At 38.8% G+C, this 20415-nt stretch overlaps 6 protein-coding genes across 6 annotated transcripts; 3 read left to right on the forward strand and 3 right to left on the reverse strand.

Moving 5' to 3' along the window:
• The first annotated feature begins 10 nt into the window (after positions 1-10).
• Positions 11-2824, forward strand: LOC133717772 (B3 domain-containing transcription factor VRN1-like). Its single transcript, XM_062144502.1, has 4 exons — positions 11-397; positions 1032-1664; positions 1754-2203; positions 2349-2824. Exons 1-4 carry the CDS (start codon positions 299-301, stop codon positions 2613-2615), a joined length of 1449 nt encoding a protein of 482 aa, XP_062000486.1. The 5' UTR covers positions 11-298; the 3' UTR covers positions 2616-2824.
• A 466-nt stretch (positions 2825-3290) lies between these two features.
• On the forward strand, positions 3291-5657 carry LOC133718524 (protein VASCULATURE COMPLEXITY AND CONNECTIVITY). Its single transcript, XM_062145381.1, has 3 exons — positions 3291-3608; positions 4636-4838; positions 5066-5657. Exons 1-3 carry the CDS (start codon positions 3513-3515, stop codon positions 5397-5399), a joined length of 633 nt encoding a protein of 210 aa, XP_062001365.1. The 5' UTR covers positions 3291-3512; the 3' UTR covers positions 5400-5657.
• Positions 5658-6033: 376 nt separating this feature from the next.
• LOC133718522 (cell division cycle 20.1, cofactor of APC complex-like) lies at positions 6034-8653 on the forward strand. The gene is made up of 4 exons (XM_062145379.1): positions 6034-6572; positions 7187-7459; positions 7556-7825; positions 7923-8653. Exons 1-4 carry the CDS (start codon positions 6474-6476, stop codon positions 8643-8645), a joined length of 1365 nt encoding a protein of 454 aa, XP_062001363.1. The 5' UTR covers positions 6034-6473; the 3' UTR covers positions 8646-8653.
• Positions 8654-9177: 524 nt separating this feature from the next.
• Positions 9178-10888, reverse strand: LOC133718525 (gluconokinase). The gene is made up of 4 exons (XM_062145382.1): positions 10733-10888; positions 10527-10569; positions 9886-9965; positions 9178-9760 (listed from the first exon to the last, which is right to left on the reverse strand). Exons 1-4 carry the CDS (start codon positions 10749-10751, stop codon positions 9327-9329), a joined length of 576 nt encoding a protein of 191 aa, XP_062001366.1. The 5' UTR covers positions 10752-10888; the 3' UTR covers positions 9178-9326.
• A 296-nt stretch (positions 10889-11184) lies between these two features.
• On the reverse strand, positions 11185-14771 carry LOC133718523 (altered inheritance rate of mitochondria protein 25). The gene is made up of 12 exons (XM_062145380.1): positions 14553-14771; positions 13976-14290; positions 13779-13865; positions 13485-13526; positions 13334-13378; positions 13082-13147; positions 12890-12946; positions 12723-12784; positions 12421-12541; positions 11961-12038; positions 11778-11884; positions 11185-11498 (listed from the first exon to the last, which is right to left on the reverse strand). Exons 2-12 carry the CDS (start codon positions 14288-14290, stop codon positions 11468-11470), a joined length of 1011 nt encoding a protein of 336 aa, XP_062001364.1. The 5' UTR covers positions 14553-14771; the 3' UTR covers positions 11185-11467.
• Positions 14772-15041: 270 nt separating this feature from the next.
• On the reverse strand, positions 15042-19922 carry LOC133714827 (uncharacterized protein At1g51745). Its single transcript, XM_062141084.1, has 5 exons — positions 19343-19922; positions 17792-18375; positions 17409-17699; positions 16547-16785; positions 15042-16447 (listed from the first exon to the last, which is right to left on the reverse strand). The coding sequence occupies exons 1-5, from the start codon at positions 19516-19518 to the stop codon at positions 15512-15514; spliced, it is 2226 nt and encodes a 741-aa protein (XP_061997068.1). The 5' UTR covers positions 19519-19922; the 3' UTR covers positions 15042-15511.
• Positions 19923-20415: the final 493 nt, after the last annotated feature.

Consider the following 20415-nt stretch of genomic DNA (forward strand, 5'->3'; position numbering starts at 1 on the left):
TATTTTCCTGTGTAAAGACGAAAGCTTTAGTTCTGATTTGACGTAGTCTCTGCCTTGGAAACGAGAAGGGTGGTAAAATATTATTCAACTTTAGAAGCATGGAGCTGACTTCACTCTGCTTCTGGTCTGTGACTAGTCACTTCTTACTTTTGGACTTTGGAGTAGTAACATTGAGCTCAGTCAGTCACAGTGTTTGCATTAAATACCTGTCTGTTATGGTAGAAGATAAATGAGAGTGAGACTTGAAACCAACCAAACCAGAAAGCTTCTGGTTACTTTGGTTGAAGAACATTGAAAAATGGCCGTTCCTCCATCGGAAATTTCACTCCGGCTGTCGGATTCTAAGGCAAATTTCTTCAAAGTTATACTTCCCCCCACCATTGAGAACCAAAAACTAGTAAGTATCATTCATATTATGCTCTATAGAGTAATGAACACTTCAGTTTAGGTTTCTTTTTTAACCATTAGGACTATTAATGCTTCAGATGTGAATGAATCTACTCAAATTCTGGATTTGCTTTACCATCCTGTTTGTCTAAACCCCAAAATTCATTACTTAAAAAAAGTTTTTTAAGTTAAATTATGATTTTGAAGTCAGTTCAAGAACAAAACCAGAACTTTCAGTTGAGCAAGCTGTTCTGGTAAAGTGACACACTTTGGTATGTCTTTTCACACTGGTGTATGTGAAAAGAGAATTCTTAATGCTTCCTCCTGTAAGATCAGGCGAAAGAGGAAATCAGAAGTCTGAGTTGACGAATCTTTTCCTGTCAAGTCAAACGCTTTGCATATCATTAAGAAATTACTCCAAGATTAATGATCCCATTTCTGTAAATTAGTGCTGGTTTTGTTTTCAGATTCGGTACAGTTTACAGTTTGAGGTTTACAATGTCATGCTCCTCTCTAACTAACAGACTGACTGATTTTAGCTTTTGCTTTCAATTACGCTAAGCGTTGCGCCTTTCTCTGTAAACTTTGGTCAGTACACTGACATTGCCTGTGTAACTTGGTCTAACTAATTTTGGTGCCTGCAGGATATTCCACTAAAGTCTGCACTAGAATTTGGGGATGAACTGTCTAATGTTGCTACACTAATTGTTCCAGCTGGTCGTGTTTGGCAAGTGGATTTGGAAAGAGCTCACAAGAGGATTTGGTTTGTCGGCCGTTGGCAAAAATTCGCAGAATATTACTCCTTAACTGATGGTCAGTTCTTAGTCTTTAGTTATCAAGGAAATTCGACATTCCATGTTCGCATTTTTGATTTCAGTTGTTGTGAGATCGAGTACCCTTGTGTTGGTCAAAGTATCAAACATGAAGAGGATGTTGAGGATGATGTTTGTGGAACTCTCCCTACTTCCAGCAAAGGCAGAGGCAAATGTGTAGATCAACATGTTAAGAGGAACAGGAAAAGTGTTGCTATTACCAAGAGATTTAAGCGAGCCAAGTTGAAGGTACAGAGAATGCCTAGCTCACAGGATTTTCCCACAAGAAAGAAGAAATACAAGGAAATATTTGTTAAGAACATAGCTGCTTACACTTATCCTAATTGCAAAATTACGATTGCCAAAGAACATCAGAAAGTGATCCATGCTACCAAAATGTTCAACTTGGAAAATCCTTTTTTTGCAGTTATCTTGCAGCAATGCAATCTTGACAACTACTATATGGTGAGTCATGCATTTTATGCTCTTTTGAAACTTCACTGAGATGTATGTGTTGCTCAGTTACCTGTAATTAATTTGCTTCACTTGTGCAGTATGTTCCAACTGCCTTTGGAAGGAGATATATGAGAGGATGTCCAGAACATATCAAGTTTGAGGATTCTAATGAAAAGCAGTGGGATATCCGATGCTTTTTCCCAGCAAATACAAAGGTGATGAGGAGAATAGGCAAGGGATGTGGTGAATTTTTCAGAGACAATAATTTCAAGAATGGAGATGTCTGTCTCTTTGAGCTGATCAAAAGGAAGGATGTTGTGTTAAAATTTTCGGTATTGCGCAACGCTGAATATGCAGTCAGGGTCGGTGGGAAAAAGAAAAATCCAAAGATTCTTGATAGTGGAACCTTGTACTTCTCTAAGAAGATTAAAGAGATGGTATTATCCAGAGAAACCAAGAAGGCGATGAAGGCTGCGGGAGCTTTGAAGATTGAAAATCCTGCTTTCATGGTCATCTTGCGAGCGCACAACATGCGCAACTCTTTTGTGGTAAAGACACACCAGCACCCACAATGTGCTATCCCCCTTGAAGTTTTTCCTCATGTTTTAAGACACAGAATGTGATACACACACGTACACAACATTATCTAGCTTGAAACTTTTCGGTGACTTGTGATGTTACTTGTTTGGTCAGCATGTGCCTGCTGAGTTTGTGAAGGATCATCTGCTTGGATGTGCTGACTTCATCAACCTTAAGGCCTCTAGTGACAAGCGGGCCGTGCGCTGCACAGTCTGCACTTATGAGCCACTACGCCACATAATGGAGATACGCGGAGGATTTGGTGAATTTACCAAGCATAATAATTTGGAGGAAGGAGATGTTTGTGTGTTTGAGCTGATCAAGAGTGAGGCTGATGCGCTCAAAGTTTCAATATTCCATGCCAGTGAATATGCAAAGTGAAAGCAGCACTGATCAATGGTGTCTTTTTATGTTGTTTAGTTAATTGTAATATTAGTAACGAAGACTTGTATGACATTGCTGGTTATGTTCAAGTTCCAGAGGAAAAATCACTGGTTTTGTAAAATATGAATCACATAGAACCTGGATATAAGCAAAACAGTAACCTAGGAAGGTCGGTAAGCTCCATTCAAATACGTCTTTTGTAAGTCCAAAGCCTGAAGTTGACAACTAAAAATCTTCACATGGGTTAATTTAGCAGCTCATACAAACTAGACCAGTAATTTTGAATAGGCACTTGTAACATCACTATTAAATTCTAAAGTATGAAGTAGGAGAATTATAACCTAACTTTACTCCCGTCTTAATTATTCATGTAAATATGAGGTGGCCGCCTGGCCCTATCAATGTTGCGTGTACGAAAAATTGTGATCTATTATTATTCTAAACCACCGATATGGGTTTGTTGCTTTTATAATAATAAAATACATTACTTACAACAATTTCACGTCCATTCTTTTTCTTCTCGATAAGGACAATTTTCACAGCAATTTTCACACGCATGTAATTGATTATCAAATAAAGAGAAAGCCTTTAATGGAAGGAAAACTATAGTTTTACCCCTGGAGGCTGGAGTTTGTTTCTTTTTTCTCACAAAAGAGAACCATATTTACTTTCTTTTTCCTTTTGGCACTTTGTATTTGTGTCTGTCTGTTCAGACCGAAAGAAAAAGAACTGGGCTTGACGGCATCTTCGATATCATCATTTACGCAACACACTACAGTAGTTACTTCATCAACTTTACGCCTTCTTTTTTTTTTCTCTGGACACAAATAACCAAAATCTACTCGCAGAATTGAAACAGTGTGAGTGAGAGTGAAGAGAGTTAATTTTTCTGAGATGGAGAAAAAGGTGCTTCTGGTTTGCTGTGTGGCGGGACTGTTGGGGCTGTTGTCGGCTGCTACAGGATTTGGTGCTGAGGCAACAAGAATCAAGGTAAAAGAAGTGAAATTAGTAGCTTTGCTTTGATGAGTTAGATCTTTCTTGGCCTTATCTGATATGGGTTCGTGCGAAGATTGTTTCTTTACTGTTTATGTACTAGCCCTTTGATTGATTGGTCAGAAGAGTAAGGGAAATTGGAAGAGGAGTTGTGATGTTACCTTTTATTTCTGTAAACTTTTATACTATTGAGCCAGGAAGTTGTGTTTTTAAGTTTGGTGTATCTAACTTGGTTCGACCGAACTGAGAGATTAATTTTATATGCTTCTTTTGTTGCATTGATTTTGTCTTTGCTACTATTTTATTTGTTTCTCTTATTGAGTTTGCGATGAAGTTCCAGATTGGGAAGCTCAGACGTTTTCATGTTTTTTATTATGCTCCCAGCCCTCCTATTTTAAGTATAGCTTGATCAGAAATGATTTTCTTTTTCTTTAGCTTGATATGAACTAGTCATCCTTTGTGGTTTGGAAGTGATAAGATATTTGGTCTTTGCTTTACCTTTAACTTCCAAATACTTCATTAGCCAACTTGTTGGTTTTGGGTTTAATGAGGATGAGGTGAGTTGCATGCATAGTTTGCCGATGCAAAATAGGCCAATTTTCACCAAACTAGAAAGCAATTTGAAGCACTGGTGTTATGGAAGCTTGATTAAAACTAATGTGGCAAGGTAATCATCCTGTATATTCTATCCTTTCCTTGTAATCTCTGTTTTGTCGACTACAGTGATAATAACTAAACCTTAATATTTTCATAGTTGAAACAGCTGTATATGTGTGAGAATCTGAGATGGAGATTAAGGAAAAGAGTTGGAGAGTTTTTGATTTCTCTCTGCATTTGACACATTTTTAGTAGACTTCAATTGGGTTATATATGCTAACAATTGATCTATTTTCAGTATCGAGGGATTGTTTGAACTTCAAACTTTGAACCAGTGCCTCTGATTATTGTTTGGTATACTAGTCTCCATTTGTATGATGGAAGGGATGCTGAAATTGGTTGCTTACTTTCTGTTATATTCCTACAGGGTTCTCAGGTTCAGTTTGTCAATGCTAGTCAATGTGAATATCCTCGGACTGCAGCTCTTGGTCTTGGTTTTACTGCCGCAGTGGCTCTTATGGTAGCTCATATAATTATAAATGTTTCAACAGGATGCATTTGTTGCAAGAGGATCCCCCGACCTTCCAATTCTAACTGGACGGTTGCCCTTATCTGCTTTGTTGTTTCCTGGTAACTCATAACTAAAAATTGGTGATACATTTGTTGTTATCCTTGATGAAACTATAATTTCATCAGGAAATGACTAGGGCTGGAATGGCAAAGCAATGCATTGTTATGCTGCAAGTTTATTATTGTTTTTGTTGCTGTTCCTTTTCACTTGGTTTTGCAAATTTATCTATTAGTGTCGGACGGATTAGCACGGCATGCGTTTTACTCTAGTCTCCTCACTGGTGCAGGTTCTCGTTTGTAATAGCATTTCTTTTGCTGCTCACTGGTTCTGCACTCAACGATCGACATGGTGTAGAAAGCATGTACTTTGGCAGCTACTACTGTTATGTTGTGAAGCCTGGAGTGTTTGCTGGAGGTGCTGTCTTATCCCTTGCAAGTGTGACCCTAGGAATTTTCTACTACATGACCTTAAATTCAGCAAAGAACAACGACAATCTGTGTGGTAATGCTGTTCAGGGGCCAGCAATAGCTATGGGGCAACCCCAGTTTCCAGCACAGAATAATACTCAAGACCCTGTCTTTGTCCATGAAGACACTTATATGAGACGGCAATTCACATGATCCGTGGATATATATCTTGGGTCAGCTATTCGTGTTCAGTGTTTATCCTATGAAGATGGTGATCGGTGTTGGAAGATTGTTGTAGTTGCCATATAGCATATTCTAGGAAATCTGGAGTTTTCTTGTCGAAGTCTGCTGTGCTTGTGGTATAGGTTTATGTGAGACAACAGTTCGCATGATTCGTGGATACATGTAGGCTCGGATATTCATGTTCATTCTGTGGATCCTTTCTATATAATGATCAGCCTTTGACGATTATCGTAGTAGGCAAATAGAATTCTAGGAAATGTGGAGTTTTTTAGTCCAAGTCTGCTCTGTTGGTACTGTAGGTGAAGTTTGTGTCTTGGGTTTGGTATCATCCACGAACACAATGTGCTTGAATTTAAGCTGGATGGACTACATATTAATCCAAGGCCAATGCTTTGGGAACCGTATGATGATTCCTAATCTCTTTTTCTCCAACTAATTTTTTGTTTACAATTTGAGAAAACTTATAGAAACTAGAGTCAAATTCTCACTTATCACTCGACGATTTTCCCAATCTTTTCAAAGGGATACCGACAAGTCTTGTGGCTTCGCTTTAATCTCAATTTAATTTATTTTTGGTTACATTAGAGCGAAATAAACCTATGGGCTTAAGTGATCCACCTAATTCCCACCCAATGGGCTTAATCTCAATCTAATCTTCAGATAGGTGTAAGGGGGTACTTTTGTCTCTAAAAAAGATAACAACGGCTCGGTTTCAAAATATAGCCGTTGCAGGGTTTTCCAAATCCGAAATATTCCTTTTATATAATTTTGCAGAGCCCCAAACCCTAAATCACATCGCCTCCAATCCTTATATAAACCCACTCATTCAACCCAGTAATCTCACAAAAGCTCTCTCTCTAATTCTCCAACTTTCTCAAGTCTCAACGCTCACAAAAGCCTTCATCTTTTCAATTTTTTGATATAAAATTGTTTTGGGTTTCTTGAATCTAACTCTGTTTTGCAGGATTTCTTCAATTTTTGCTCTCAGTCTTTATATTGTTCATATATATAGATATATATATTTCTTTTGTGGGTATTAAACTAATGGATGCAGGATCAATGAATTCTTCATCCAACTACAAGTCTAACTCCAGAGGCCCTCTGCAAGAACAGTTCATTCAGAGAAAGAGTTCTCGGGAAAACGTAAGTTTTTCGTTAGATCTGTTAGGGATTTTCAGAAATTTGATTGATGAGATTGGGGTTTTTGTTATAATTTGAATTGGGATCTTGATAATTTGATTTGGGTTTTTAGGGATTCATCCACATTGGGATCTTTAATTTGTTGGATCTGATGTTAAATTGGATTTGAAATGCAACTCCTTTTGATATGTGGGCTGTGTTTCATTTTGAATCGGATTCAGGGTTTAGGGGTTTTAATAAAAGATGGGTTTTTGGGGGGTTCATCTGTATTGGGATCTCTGAATTTGTTGGACCTGATGGTAAATTGAATTTGAAATGCAATTCCATTTGATATGTGGGTTGTGATTCACTTTGAATTCGGATTCAGGATTTCAGGGTTTAGGGGTTTTAGTAAAAGATGGGTTTTTGGGATTCATCCACGTTGGGATCTCTAAATTTGTCGGATCTGATGTTGGATTTAATCTGAAATGTATAATGTGTCCTGTTTTACTTTGAATTGGGATTTTGGATTTCATATGGTTGATATGGGAATTTGGGTCTTGATTTGCATCATACAAAAATGGGTTTTATTCTTTTATTCAGTATTCTGATTTGCTCTTTCTTTTTGTGACTACCAGTTGGACAGATTCATACCAAACAGATCAGCAATGGATATGGGCTATGCGCAATCTATGCTAACTGAAAGCAGGAAAGGTAAGGAAAACCCTGCTATCAGTTCTCCATCCAGGGAGGCCTATCAGAGGAAATTGGCAGAGGCTTTGAACATGAACCGCACTCGGATTCTTGCTTTCAAGAACAAGCCTCCGGCCCCGGTGGATCTGTACCCCAAAGATTTCTTCTCTTCTCAAACCCAAGATAAGCCAGCAAAGCCCAGGAGACACATTCCTCAAGTGAGTATTGGATCAATGTTGCTTTACTTTGTTTGTCAATGTTTGTTGTGTTCTGAGTTCTAACTATAATCTTTTATTTGATGTGTGTGTGTGTAGACCTCAGAGAGGACATTGGATGCTCCTGACCTTGTCGATGACTACTACCTCAATCTGTTGGATTGGGGAAGTGCCAATGTACTCGCAATTGCTCTCGCAAACACAGTTTACTTGTGGGATGCTAGCACTGGCTCTACTTCGGAATTGGAGACTTTTGATGATGAAACTGGACCTGTAACCAGTGTCAGTTGGGCTCCTGATGGACGCCACATTGCCATTGGACTTAACAATTCCGAAGTACAGCTATGGGACTCAACTGCTACTAAGCAGGTTTGTAGTCTTCTTTATCCCTTGTACCACTTTTCATAGTCCTCCTTTTTGTTTCGTGCTCAATTTTACTAATGTTGATATTGTTTTGGTTCTTCAGCTGAGGACTTTGAGAGGTTGCCACAGTTCGCGAGTTGGCTCATTGGCATGGAACAACAACATTCTTACTACTGGAGGAATGGACGGCTGTATTGTCAACAATGATGTGAGAGTTAGATCCCACATTGTTGAGACATACAGAGGGCATGAGCAAGAGGTTTGTGGACTTAAATGGTCAGCCTCTGGGCAGCAATTGGCAAGTGGAGGAAATGACAACCTACTGCATATATGGGACAGATCAGTTGCATCTTCACAGTCATCAACACAGTGGCTTCACAGGCTTGAAGATCATACAGCTGCTGTTAAAGCCCTTGCTTGGTGTCCATTCCAGAGCAACTTGCTTGCTTCCGGTGGAGGTGGGGGTGATCGGTGCATAAAGTTCTGGAACACCCACACAGGCGCATGCTTGAACTCAGTAGACACTGGGTCTCAGGTTTGCTCTCTGCTTTGGAACAAGAATGAAAGGGAGTTGCTTAGCTCACACGGGTTTACACAGAACCAGCTGACTCTTTGGAAGTACCCATCCATGGTTAAAATGGCAGAACTTACAGGTCACACTTCCAGGGTTCTTTATATGGCTCAGAGTCCGGATGGTTGCACAGTAGCATCAGCGGCTGGTGATGAAACCCTGAGATTCTGGAATGTCTTTGGTGTCCCTGAGGTGGCTAAACCAGCTCCTAAAGCTCATTCTGAACCTTTTGCTCATATGAACCGTATCCGATGATCAAGATTTTGAGGAGTCACATAAGGTGAAGCCTTTCAGTTTGCTCAGTGGAATCATATGATCAAGCAGATAAGGAGTTGCATAAGGTGGAGGAGCCTTAGCATTCTTCATTTAAACTTCGAAAGAGTACAGTACAACCCAAAGATAGTCTCAGTCCCCCCTAGCTTACATATTAACTTTGAAACAGTACAGCACAACCCAAGACAGTCAGCTCATTCTTGTATATTTCCCCCTAGCTTGCATAGAAACTCTGAAAAGTACAGTACAACCCAATACAGCAGTCTCAGCCTCATTCTTTGTAGAATTCACCGTATACCCTCCTTCCTATATAGATTACCAGGAAATACTTGTAATTACTTGGTTGATAGTGGATTCTAATCTCCTCCCGTGGATGTAGGCAAAGATTGCCGAACCACGTAAATTGTTTGTGTGTTCTCTTCTTTTCTGTCTTTACTTATACTTTTGCTGTGGTTTCTTTCATTATAATTTGTGTACTGGGAATATACCTGCCGTTTCTTAAAGACACCAGACATTAGCAACAGGAAATTAAACAGAACAAGTAATAAGGCTTAAAGTCGACCTTTACTTCCACCAATATGTTTTCAGAAATCAAAACCATGTTTGTGAGGCCAAACAGGAAAGAAGATCTACACTTCCCTGCTACGCTTTCACTAAACTGGCCTAATGGTTGCATTCTTGGACGACTTTTGAGCCAAAAAACAATCTTTGGATAGTGTTTACTATGTCTTGTGGAGTTAGGTTAGCATCAACTTTAAGTATCCCTTCAGAATCATCAATCTGAAGCAAGTCTAACTGAGACTGCAAAAGTTCAGGTGGCATGAAATGCTTTCCTTCTGCTACTCTCTTCTCTAATCGAGCAGCCAGCACATGTGCCTTGGTGTCTAACAAGATGAACTTCACCAGACTGGCATAACTTCCAGGTTCATAGTTAGGGTCTGCAGATCTTAAAATGTCTCGGTACCGCTTCTGCAGAGCTGAACAACCAAGAATTACAGTGCTTCCACTGACCAAGTTCTCTCTTAAGGCATTCCGAAGTGTTTCAAGCCAAGGAATTCGATCTTCCTCTGAAAGAGGGATCCCTTTACTCATCTTTTCTGTTTATAAAGAAAATAAAACATTTCAGGAAGATAGTGGATTGTTTATCTTTGTTCAAAGGAGGTAGAATTTTGAATAGAAACCAGAAACATTTCCAACACTGATTACAAAGCACCTATTTTACCTTTGTTTGACTGTGGGTGGAAATCATCAGCATCAATAAAGCTACAGTTTGTCTCTTTGGCCAGCATCTCACCTATAGTTCTGTCAAACGATACATTCAAATGCATGATAAGCAGAAACAATAGATACTGAAAGATCAGATATACAATTTTGCGAAGAACAATGTCACATGAAACAATGAATGTTAACAGAGAAAATGTAGCACACATTCATTTGCTACAGATAGTATGAATGGATTGAGCTTCTTTTATATCCCCATCAAATGATCAGCACATGTTCTACACTGAAATTGAGCAAAGAAACAAGTGCTGCCAAACATAAACGATCTCTAAAAGCAATGCATAAGGCATGTGAGAAGAAGATGGGCCTGCAAATCTTCAAGGATATGAGTTTCAACACAATGTGATACCATAATTAGAACTGAAAGGAATAGAATTTGTGGAAGCCAGAATGTTGAAGTACTTTTATTACAGTAAGCTGGATCACATAAACAGTACGACACAAACCATCTGAATCGAAATTACAGAAGTCAATGGAAGAGGCAACTAGCGAGTTTAAGATAAAGGTTTCCTGGACAAATATATTTGATGATAGTTATCTCTGCGTATACAAACAAAAACAAAAGCTGAGTTTAAGGCTTACGATTTCCCAGCACCACTGACACCCATAATCACAATCACCATCCCTGTTAAAACCAATTCAGAATCAATCAATTTCAGAGACATATATAAATACTTGTAAGAAAAGTAAATTTCATGTGAAATCAGATACGAAGTTTTCTGCTTGCATTATCACTTGGATTGTTGAAGTCAAAGAAACTACCCAAGAAGAAAGAACACAATGCATACCTTCGAGAGCTGAAGCCATATTCGTCGCACCAATACAATGAATCTAACAAGGCCCGGAAAAACTAGTTCTTAATCATCATTATAATTTTGGAGTAGTGCCAACTACGGAAATGTTTTAAAACCATAAAAGACATGGGAAGGTTGACTCACAGGTTAAGGACGCGTTTGGTTTGCAGCCTAGTTGAATGCATGTGTTTTCTTTTTCTCTTCCAACTTGTTATCGTATACAAATTTTGCACGCAAGTTAAGATATTGTCCTTGTTGCAAAGTAGAAATTCATTATCTGAATCAGGACTACTTGAGTAATTTAGAAGCCTAAACTTTGTCGAAATATGTTGCTTTCTAAACGTATATTTCTTTCATAGTTAAAATCGAACTCATAGACCCATCTTAATCCTATCCATTAAAGCATTGTTACAATTTGCGAGCTACCAGCTGATATGGAAATCGCAAGTTCAAATTTGAGTTGCCATATAATTGAGTCATGTAAAAGTCGAGGACCATGATGTGAAAATTTCAAGTTATTATGAAGTTGCCCCATCAAGGGTTACATCTGTAATTGAAAACTCTATTCTTTCATGTTTTGGCCATTGTCTCTCTGCACAATGATGTCCGCTAGAGCACCTCTAAAGGAGCATTACAAAGCAGGCGAGCATTGTTCCGAACCCTCACATAATACAACTGACCACATAATTACTTGGTCTTGTCGTCTGCACACCACACGGCCAGCAAGATCTATTCACCTACATCAAAATAAGGTATTCCCCTGGGAAAAACGAAGAACAAATCATGCAAGAGAAAACATTTTTAAGTACTCAAATAGTCTCCCAAGATATACAAGGAAAGATACATATTTCCAAGAAAGAACTATGCAATGTTGGAGTGCCTAAGTTTGCAAAATGGTACTGATTATAAATTCATATAGCACAAGCAGTTACTTTTTCTGCTATTTTAGTAATGTCACGCACAGCACATACCGAACTCAGAACTCCTATAACCATCCTAGCAATGGTTTCTTATAAAAAAAAAAAAGGGATTAGCTTACCATCCACCATGTCTTGAAAAATAGTCGTTATCCAACGATATAGCAAGAGCAAGAGTTACAGCTCTCTCTGACAGAGTCAATGGGCGAACTACTTCCAACTCTTCAATCTGCCATCAACATGTAGCAAGAAGAATAAGAGGAATAAATAAAATGAGAACATTATTTAGTGATTGGGTACTCAACCTGGCTAGCAAGGCCTATCTTGGAGCTGGGATCAGAGCTCCCAAACCGAATCACATATTGCCCAGCATCAGTAAACAGCTGCATGATAGAAAAGTTAATGAAGCATTAATTGGTATATTTGCAGAATATGATGAGCACAGGCCAGAATGTGAATCATAACATATCAAATTTATCATACAATGCTAAAAGAGATCTAGGTACCCAAAGGGTACCTTCCAAAGTGTGATCACTTTCTTCACAAGATAGTAATGTATACCATGACAGAAACCTCGTTTTTAAGTCTTAATGAACATTAACACTATTATAATATGCAATCAAGTACAATTCCAACAAGTAACTTTATTTGTCTTTTTTGCTAGGAAACAACCGTTTTGATTTTTGAATGTATACTGTGAAGGGAGGGGGGAGGTAAAGAAAAGGCACCAGAATGCAACTATCTAGATTTAGACAATGAAACAACCTCAAAGCCAAAACCCCTCCAATCACGATCTATCTCAGCCAAAACACCCCCATCAATGTCCTTCAAAGTAAATGTCCAATGCCAGAATCCAGGATTTTCAACAACTGCAAATTGTTTATTCCTACATACCATCATTTTTAGGGTTAGATGAAACAGAGGGAAAGCAACGCAGAACACCAAGAAAAAGATTCATCAACAATGAGTTTGAGGATGTCTAATAATCAAAGTTTGTATGGAGTAGTCAGTTACAAAAGTTTGTATGGAGTAGTCAGTTACAGGGGAAATAAGCAGTTGGAAATTACCCTAGGTACAAATCATATATCCTTCTCCACAAATGCCATCGTCTGTGAACCACACCAACTTCCTAGAGGATAACAAACATCCAACACCATCAACAATAAGAATTGCATGCACAACAACCTCCACTACTGTGGCAACCACAAACAGATAACATGTCAGATTCTCATACCTTACCATTGATCTCTGCATAAATTGAGCTGTTTATCCACCAAAAAGGCCTGCGAACCTACATAAGGTAAAATGTGAGATCAGCCTAAAACATCAATCTATCCAAACCTGGAAGCATCTTTTAAATTCTTAAATGTAATATATTATATTATACAAATATACATAATAGGAAAGAAAATGCATATTTTCTCACCCTAAAGAGCTCATTACCCATGCCATCAGTTACTCGAGCAACAAAAGGACGCCGCTGGCGAAGTAACTACAAAACAAAAAGAAATAAGCATCATCATATAAGATAGCATTAAGCACAGCAGCTATTGAAAGGAGGTGATTCTACAAATGTCAACCTTTAATGAGTGAGATTTAGTAACAGTATCATGCTCATGCTAATATTCTTTATAACAAAACCAAAAAAAAAAAAAAAAAAGATTAGATCAGAAAGTACCTGTCTCATGATAACATGACTCTCCTCACGAATGAAACCTACAGGCTACAAAACAACATTGATAACAAACAGGATGAGCCATCGGTTCAAAACCTAAACTTTCTTGTATAGAAACCTCAATAGGATGAAACAAAGTAGAATGATTACTCACCGATTGTGGATAGCATACATCTACTATGGCATACCGATTTTCCTGGAATTAGATCAATTAATATTAGTAAAGAATGTACCACTAGAAACCAAGAAAATGAACTGAAATAAATTGAAGAGAAAATGCCAAAACAATGCTCAAAGAATCTGTTACCATACTTCAAAACTTTATTCACTCAACAACGTTAAACTCTATTTACACTATTCAGCATTCAACAACCTTTTAAAATTGGATTCGGAATTCTCAACAAGTATTGGAAACAGAAACATCAAACTTAGAAGGGGAAAGAGTCACCTGCTCAAACCCAAGCATAAGATTTGCCCACTCTATATTCCTAGTAACGAGCATATTTGATCTAGCAAGAAGAGGCATCACCTGGACCTGAAAAAACACAATGCACAAGTAAGAACTCTCCAAGTTACTCAAAACCAGGCATATGCGCAACAATTCGGATAACAGAAACTCGAAAACAGTTGTAAACAAGAATGGACCTCTTCTGGAGATTCCGGCTTCAGATATCCCGAGATGGATTGGCTCACAGGTGGTTGCTTCCCAACCACGCTATTCTCATCTTGCTCAACAGCCCTCCGTCTCGATTTTCTCCGAAACTGCTCCATTTCCTTATCCGCCATCCATAGCTGTACAAGGAAGTCCCTATTCAGCTCAAACCCAGTATCAGCCTTAGCCTTGTCTCCAAATTTCCGAGACAAAGCTAGCCCTGACCACAAGGAAGAGCCACATTTGGAATCTGCTGCCGCAGCTTTGTAAACCTTAGTGAGGCTAAGCCAACTGCTTCTCCAATTCATCTACAATTCAATTCAAAATGTGTTCTTTCTTGAGTTTGATCAATCCAGCAAAAAAAATTAAAAATTTACTCCGGAAATTTACACGACTCGATCAATGAGAAAATTTTTCCAGGATAATAGTATAGTAAACAAATTACAGTAAATTCCAATGGTTGAATAATCTAAGCTTTGGAAAGCTTCAATCTTTTTATCAAGAACAACAGTTGACCTTTTTTCTTTTTAACAGGGATATGATTGGAATCGGAGTTTCATTCGGACTCACCGGTTCAGTTGAGTTGAGCTCAGCCGGTTCTGTTTTTCCGATCAGGTGCTCTCTCAAAGCTTTGAGCTTTCTGTGTTTCTCTACCTGTGAAGGTGTGAAAGAGACGTGACTCTCTTTCTAAAACGAAGGGTTGGGTTTTACTATGGTGTGACGCAGCTTAAAATCCTAACCTCATCACAGACTTCTGAGAGTTCTGTCCAGAAGTCTATGATGAGGTTAATGTGTAAATTTGGTTATTTTCTTCTTTCTCCTTTATATGTACCCTAGAGAGGTTCTCTTGACTTGGTTGAGACCACATAGATAATCACACAATAATTACTCGTAAAACTACACAAATTTGTGCGCCTCTCCTAACTTTGATACGGTAATTTCAAATTTTACCAACCCTTTTCAAGAATCTCAATATGCACGGAAGAGTAGTGAAAGAGACAAGGGTTGAATGTAAAAGAGATGAAATATGTGATGAAACTCTTGTGTGCTGCCACTGCCTTACAAAGAGTACACCAAGGAACTCATCTGACACATTACTAATATAAACCTCATACTCAATAGTCATTGATCTGATAAATCGATAGCTACATTTACAAACAAAAGATTCCAGATTTCTCTATATTTTTATTAAATTAAATTGAGAAAAGCGGACCAAGATACATAGCCTTCCTTGTATGGAAATAAATGTACATTCCCTATGAATTCTATCTATACCTTACTACAGTTCCTGCCTAACACGAGCCTTGTTCCTCCAGAAATCCATTTCCAGCAAACATGCAGTTGACAACCTTCTCTCTCTTTGCTGTACATGGCTGCTTCCTCATCTACCTGCTTCATCTTCACCTGATTATTCGAAAAGACAGCAGAAACATGCTGACTTATAGGGAGTATTGCTTGTCCGTAAACAAGAGATTAGCAGTAAATCCTGTGCTATTGTACTTATATAACAATGTACAAGTAATCTATCATCAACTTCTCTCCACATCCCCATTCAATAAAACCGCATTACTGGCTGCTGCTGCTGTTGCTTTTGATGGCGGCCTATTGATCTTCTCGAGTAACCTACTGAAAACTAATTTCACAGGAATGCAAGCTACAGTTGTGGGCACAGATACAGAAGACTCTGGTTTCACCAACCTATCCCTTTGGCCACTATCATATTGTATCATTCCCTTGTTACCATAATTCTGTTGAATGGCTAAAGAAGATAAGGTCCTCGTTTTCGTTTTCAGGCTAGATGATAAGCTTACTTTCTTAGACACCTTTTTCGAGAACTTTCTATCAGTGGGAAGCCGGGAGTTGTGAGGAGGGTTCCTCCTGACCTGGCTTGCCTTGTGACTGGAACTCCCCATATTTAATTTCTTGAATGGTGGTCTACCTTCATCGAAAAAGGGAAGGTCATCGGCAGCATCATCACCATCCAATGTAGAAAATAAATGAGGACGCGGGACTCTAACATTTGCTGTCCTCCTTGCAGTCCTCCATGCGTGCGGAAGAGTTGTACCCCCATCATTGTCAATTGCTTCCTCACCAGAATCATCAAATGTTGAAAGAAGCGTGTTAGATAAACCATCTTCTAAGGCTTCAACTTGGATGGGGTGCCCTATTATTGCCTTCCCGTTTAACTTGCTCATCAGAGAAACAATAGGGACAGGCTCTTTCTGGTAACTTGCCTGGACTTTCAAGTCCACATCTATCAAGTATTTTGGCCTCCTGCGATGATTATAGCGATCATCATATACCGGGTCAAATCGCTCTCTTTTGATGTCCCAGCATTCATCCCAGGCAGACCTGTCTTCCCAGGTCCCATCCTCCCAATCAATCATATTCAGACCAACCCTGTTTCGACTTCTTGATGCAGCTCTTGATAGGGGGTACCCATCGTCCATTCCACTCATCTCCGCCTAAAAATCATTTTACCCATATTAGCCCATTAGGAATCAGTAAAATCATTACTTCTACAGAAATTGGAACTCCTAATACCTTTGGCTGAAAGTACATACCTTTTCTTCAGAATATGGTCCATAAAAATAACCTCTTCCTTCAGTTGTATCAATTGATCTTTTACTAAGATTGCGGGTATTCCTTTTCCCTTTCAACTGCCATTTGGACACAGCTTCACTTGCAAAATAAGGGTCCTGATTATAGAGGTGGGGCATGTCGCCAGAATGTGTTGATTCATCTGGCTCCTCATCAACCAAGCTTCTACGTTCTTGTGCTTCATATCTTCCTACTTCTGGATCTGTAGATACATCAAGAAACAAATTCAAAATGAACATAACATCAGCCGAGAATCTACTGAGAGACAAGAGAACTATATATCTTCAACCCAAGACCAAAGGTGTCACCAAGTCAAATAATCAAAGGATGATGCAACAGTGCCATCTGGCAGAATGATACATTATTGGACACTATTCCAGAATTCCCTGAAGAATTTAATAGTAAAATCTACCAACTGATGATACATATAGTAATATCTTAAAGACCAGAGGCAACACTACAAAGCTAAGAAAACTAAAGGATTACCATAATCAGACAGATCAAAAAACATAGATACTTAAGCAAGGGTGGCATATAGTAGAATAAGATATGTAGGCACTTGCCACAATTTCAAAATAAATTACATTTCAGTAGAAGTAATATATACATATATATATGACAAACAAGGAGGCAACTACTAAAAGAAAGAAATAAAGAAAATCATGTAGAAGATATCCTATTAAGTTATTCTTTTGGCAGGCACTATATTGTAAGCTTGGAGCATAATCTTTCCAACATAAGAGCATTAAGAATAGATTACACCAACAGAATCTGGCAACTTGATAAGACATTAAATTAACAAAATATGAAACACTAAAGCGGAACCTGAAAATGAAGGCATCTCTTCATCCATATCCGGTTCAGTCTCTGAGGAATCAGATCCATGGTCAGAGGAATCAGTTTCAGAAGAATTGGACTCCTCTAGATCTTCTGTAAACCCAGAAGTGTTGTCCTCAATCAAACTCTCAGCATGTAGACGAGTGCCAACAGGGGAAGCTGATATCTCAATATGGCCTGAAGGTGCTGCTTCATACTCCAAAGAATCACCAGAGTCAGCTGGCAAGTATACACATTTACTCCTCTTTGCTCTGCAAATAGCTCCCGTCTGCTCCGCTCCTGAAACAGAAGTAGAAAGAGTAGCACTGTCAGGTTGCAAGAACAATAGACTATCCTGCAAAACTTGGACAAAAGGACGATGTAATTATTACCGTTCACGTGACTTGTTCCTCCCAGGCTGAGGCCACCATGAGCAAATGCTTGATAAGTACCATCAATTGTGGGTTTCCAAAAACCGTTTGAAGTAGAGGAAGATGAAAGTTTTCGCTTTGAAGAGGCAATTTTCAGACCAAAGTCCTGCAAGCCTCTCATTCGAGGTGTCACTTCAAAACGATCATCTTCACCACTCAATTGAGTTCCCTCTTTGAGTCTTTGAGAAGACAGGGGACTACCTATAATATCCTTCTTATGAAATGAATCTTTTCGCTTGTATAACTGATGCGATTTGGAATTCCCAAGTTTTGAATGGTCTTTTCCCAAACTTTCTGAGGGTATAACTGCCTCCTTCACAGCGCCATATTTACTGTTCATGTATTCAGAAGTTGACTTTCCTTGTTTCCTCAACAGTTGCCTCTCAAGTTCAAGCGCATGAAGAATAGCATCTTCTCGACGTGCATATTTTTCTCTTTTCTTTGGCGGCATACCTTGCGCCGATTCAGCCTTGTGAATGCAATCATCAAAATCACCGCATCGAAATGGCTTAACACGCTTGGATTTTTCCAGATTGTACCAATCACTGAGAAAAAATACAACAAGAATATCTTTATTAAACAGAAAAAGGAAGGCAGATAAGCATTACTTACAAATCATCAGTTTAAAAAGAAAAAACCACAATACTAGAATAACATATCTAATGAAATCCACTGTAAACAGTGTCTCAGAAGAAACTGGTGTGCTGACTGGTAGATAAAGCAAAAGAAACAGCAGATGGTAATGATATTTTGGTGTGCTGACAGGTAGATACAGCAAAAGAAACAGCAGATGGTAATGATGTTTTGGAGGCCTGAAGTCTTTAGGATTCTGCTAGATAGTTCTAAGATATTAACCAAACGGATGTAAACCGAAACACAAGTCATCAAACTGCCATAGATAAACACGACAGAGGCCTACGCAGTACTAGTACAACATCACCGCAAACACTCATTCCGTGATGCACCTAATACTATATACAATCTTTAAAGAGTGAAAAGGTGTAGTTTTTGTGCGGTTTGGTTCAAGGTGTACCAATGCCTGCACCTAATGAGGTTCAAACGTACTCCATCCCATAACGAGTTTTTAACATCTTCTAGTAAAAGAGCAAAAGACCTTTTCTTCTGATTTCAGACACCAAAAACATTACCAGACACTCCCTAAAGTTCATCGCCATTCTTATCCGGTGAACAACTATGCGATCACAGCCCAGAATTTGAACAACTATTAACAGCAACACGATTAAAGCAGAAATTACAGAAATTTTAACTCAAAAACAAAAAAAAGCAAAGAGCAATACGATTCAGAAAGCAGAAATTACAGAAATTTCCACTCAAATAGAAAAAAAAAAAAAAACAAAGAGCAATACGATTCCGAAAGCAGAAATTTCAACTCAAATAGAAAAAAAAGCAAAGAGCATTACGATTCCGAAAGCAGAAATTATAGAAATTTTAACTCAGAAAGAAAAAAAGAAAAAAAAAAACTAAAAAGCAAAGAGCAAATTAGAGACATACACACTGGCGTCTTCTCTACCGAGAAGCTTGACGGGGGTACCAGAGCGAGGCGAGGTTAGATGCGAAGTGGAGAGCTCTTCCGGCCCGACTATCTTCCCCGGCCACCACGACCCGTTCCTCCGCCGTACCCACACGATCGATCCGACGCTGAAATCGCCGGAATCTGTACTCTCCATAAGAGCCACTTCTTCCTCTCTCTCTCTCTCTCTCTCTCTCTCTCTCTCTCTCTCTATTCTATCTCTCTCTCTCTCTCTGCGTCACTTTCTCTCTCTCTCTTTCTCTCACTCTGTGATTCTGTGATCAGTGACGGAGTCTGAGTCAGCCTGCAGCGAGGAACAGTGAAGAAGAAGAAGAGGGAGAGATCCGAATAGAGACGAAAATGGAGGATCCAATTGGAGAAATTCGGGTCAGGGCTTCTAGGGTTTCCATTCAGAATTGGGGATTTTTCATTTGCGTGCTTTATTTTATTTCTTTTCTTTTCTTTTTTTTCTCTCTGTGAAAATAAATAAAATTAAAATTAAAATTAAAATGGGGCTCGGAGCTCTGGAGAAGGCAGAGTTGGGGTGGGGTGGGGGTGTTGATTGTGGGAATAGTGAGACACGAGGAAATCGGATTTGCGCTTAATAATAAGTATCGATCCGCTGTGTGGTCGTGTCACGTGCCCAAGGGGATTTTTGCAAAGGACCAACTGCAAATTCCCACACATGGTATAACCCATTTTTCTTGTGACCTATATTTGCAACTATCTACTCTGTTTTTAGATCAATTTTATTCAAAACTAGGGCAATAGTTACATAGTTCAAGTGGCACAGGACCTTCGATCAACCAGGTGTATTCTAAGTCGTGAGATTATGAATGAGGGTTGACGCCTGCCCTGTGAGGAGTTGGTTTTAGCTGAGTTTTCTTTAGGATATTAAATGTCTAATTTGCTTGTTGTCGCGGGACATGAAATCATACAAAGATTTATCACAACATGATTTATTTAAGCAAAACTATGGGCTGGTGCATTTCTTTTCCCTTCAAAAAAAAAAAAAGCAAAACTATGAATTTCATAGTTACGTCCATTACAAAAT

Source organism: Rosa rugosa, chromosome 6, assembly GCF_958449725.1.
Source record: "Rosa rugosa chromosome 6, drRosRugo1.1, whole genome shotgun sequence".
Classification (NCBI taxonomy): Eukaryota; Viridiplantae; Streptophyta; class Magnoliopsida; order Rosales; family Rosaceae; genus Rosa; species Rosa rugosa.

Coding starts and splice junctions, on each gene's coding strand:
- LOC133717772 (XM_062144502.1), top strand. CDS start 299: ATGGCCGTTCCTCCATCGGAAATTTCACTCCGGCTGTCGGATTCTAAG. Junction 398..1,031: donor CCATTGAGAACCAAAAACTA/GTAAGTATCATT, acceptor TGGTGCCTGCAG/GATATTCCACTAAAGTCTGC. Junction 2,204..2,348: donor ACATGCGCAACTCTTTTGTG/GTAAAGACACAC, acceptor TTGTTTGGTCAG/CATGTGCCTGCTGAGTTTGT.
- LOC133718524 (XM_062145381.1), top strand. CDS start 3,513: ATGGAGAAAAAGGTGCTTCTGGTTTGCTGTGTGGCGGGACTGTTGGGG. Junction 3,609..4,635: donor CTGAGGCAACAAGAATCAAG/GTAAAAGAAGTG, acceptor ATATTCCTACAG/GGTTCTCAGGTTCAGTTTGT. Junction 4,839..5,065: donor ATCTGCTTTGTTGTTTCCTG/GTAACTCATAAC, acceptor TCACTGGTGCAG/GTTCTCGTTTGTAATAGCAT.
- LOC133718522 (XM_062145379.1), top strand. CDS start 6,474: ATGGATGCAGGATCAATGAATTCTTCATCCAACTACAAGTCTAACTCC. Junction 6,573..7,186: donor GAAAGAGTTCTCGGGAAAAC/GTAAGTTTTTCG, acceptor TGTGACTACCAG/TTGGACAGATTCATACCAAA. Junction 7,460..7,555: donor CCAGGAGACACATTCCTCAA/GTGAGTATTGGA, acceptor GTGTGTGTGTAG/ACCTCAGAGAGGACATTGGA.
- LOC133718525 (XM_062145382.1), bottom strand. Junction 9,966..10,526: donor GTCAGTGGTGCTGGGAAATC/GTAAGCCTTAAA, acceptor ATCGTTTGACAG/AACTATAGGTGAGATGCTGG. Junction 9,761..9,885: donor CCACCCACAGTCAAACAAAG/GTAAAATAGGTG, acceptor CTTTATAAACAG/AAAAGATGAGTAAAGGGATC.
- LOC133718523 (XM_062145380.1), bottom strand. CDS start 14,290: ATGAATTGGAGAAGCAGTTGGCTTAGCCTCACTAAGGTTTACAAAGCT. Junction 12,039..12,420: donor GGAGGGGTTTTGGCTTTGAG/GTTGTTTCATTG, acceptor TCTATCATGCAG/CTGTTTACTGATGCTGGGCA. Junction 11,499..11,777: donor TTTTCAAGACATGGTGGATG/GTAAGCTAATCC, acceptor CGTTTTTCCCAG/GGGAATACCTTATTTTGATG.
- LOC133714827 (XM_062141084.1), bottom strand. CDS start 19,518: ATGGAGAGTACAGATTCCGGCGATTTCAGCGTCGGATCGATCGTGTGG. Junction 17,700..17,791: donor AGGAACAAGTCACGTGAACG/GTAATAATTACA, acceptor CTTCTGTTTCAG/GAGCGGAGCAGACGGGAGCT. Junction 16,786..17,408: donor AGAGATGCCTTCATTTTCAG/GTTCCGCTTTAG, acceptor ATGTATCTACAG/ATCCAGAAGTAGGAAGATAT.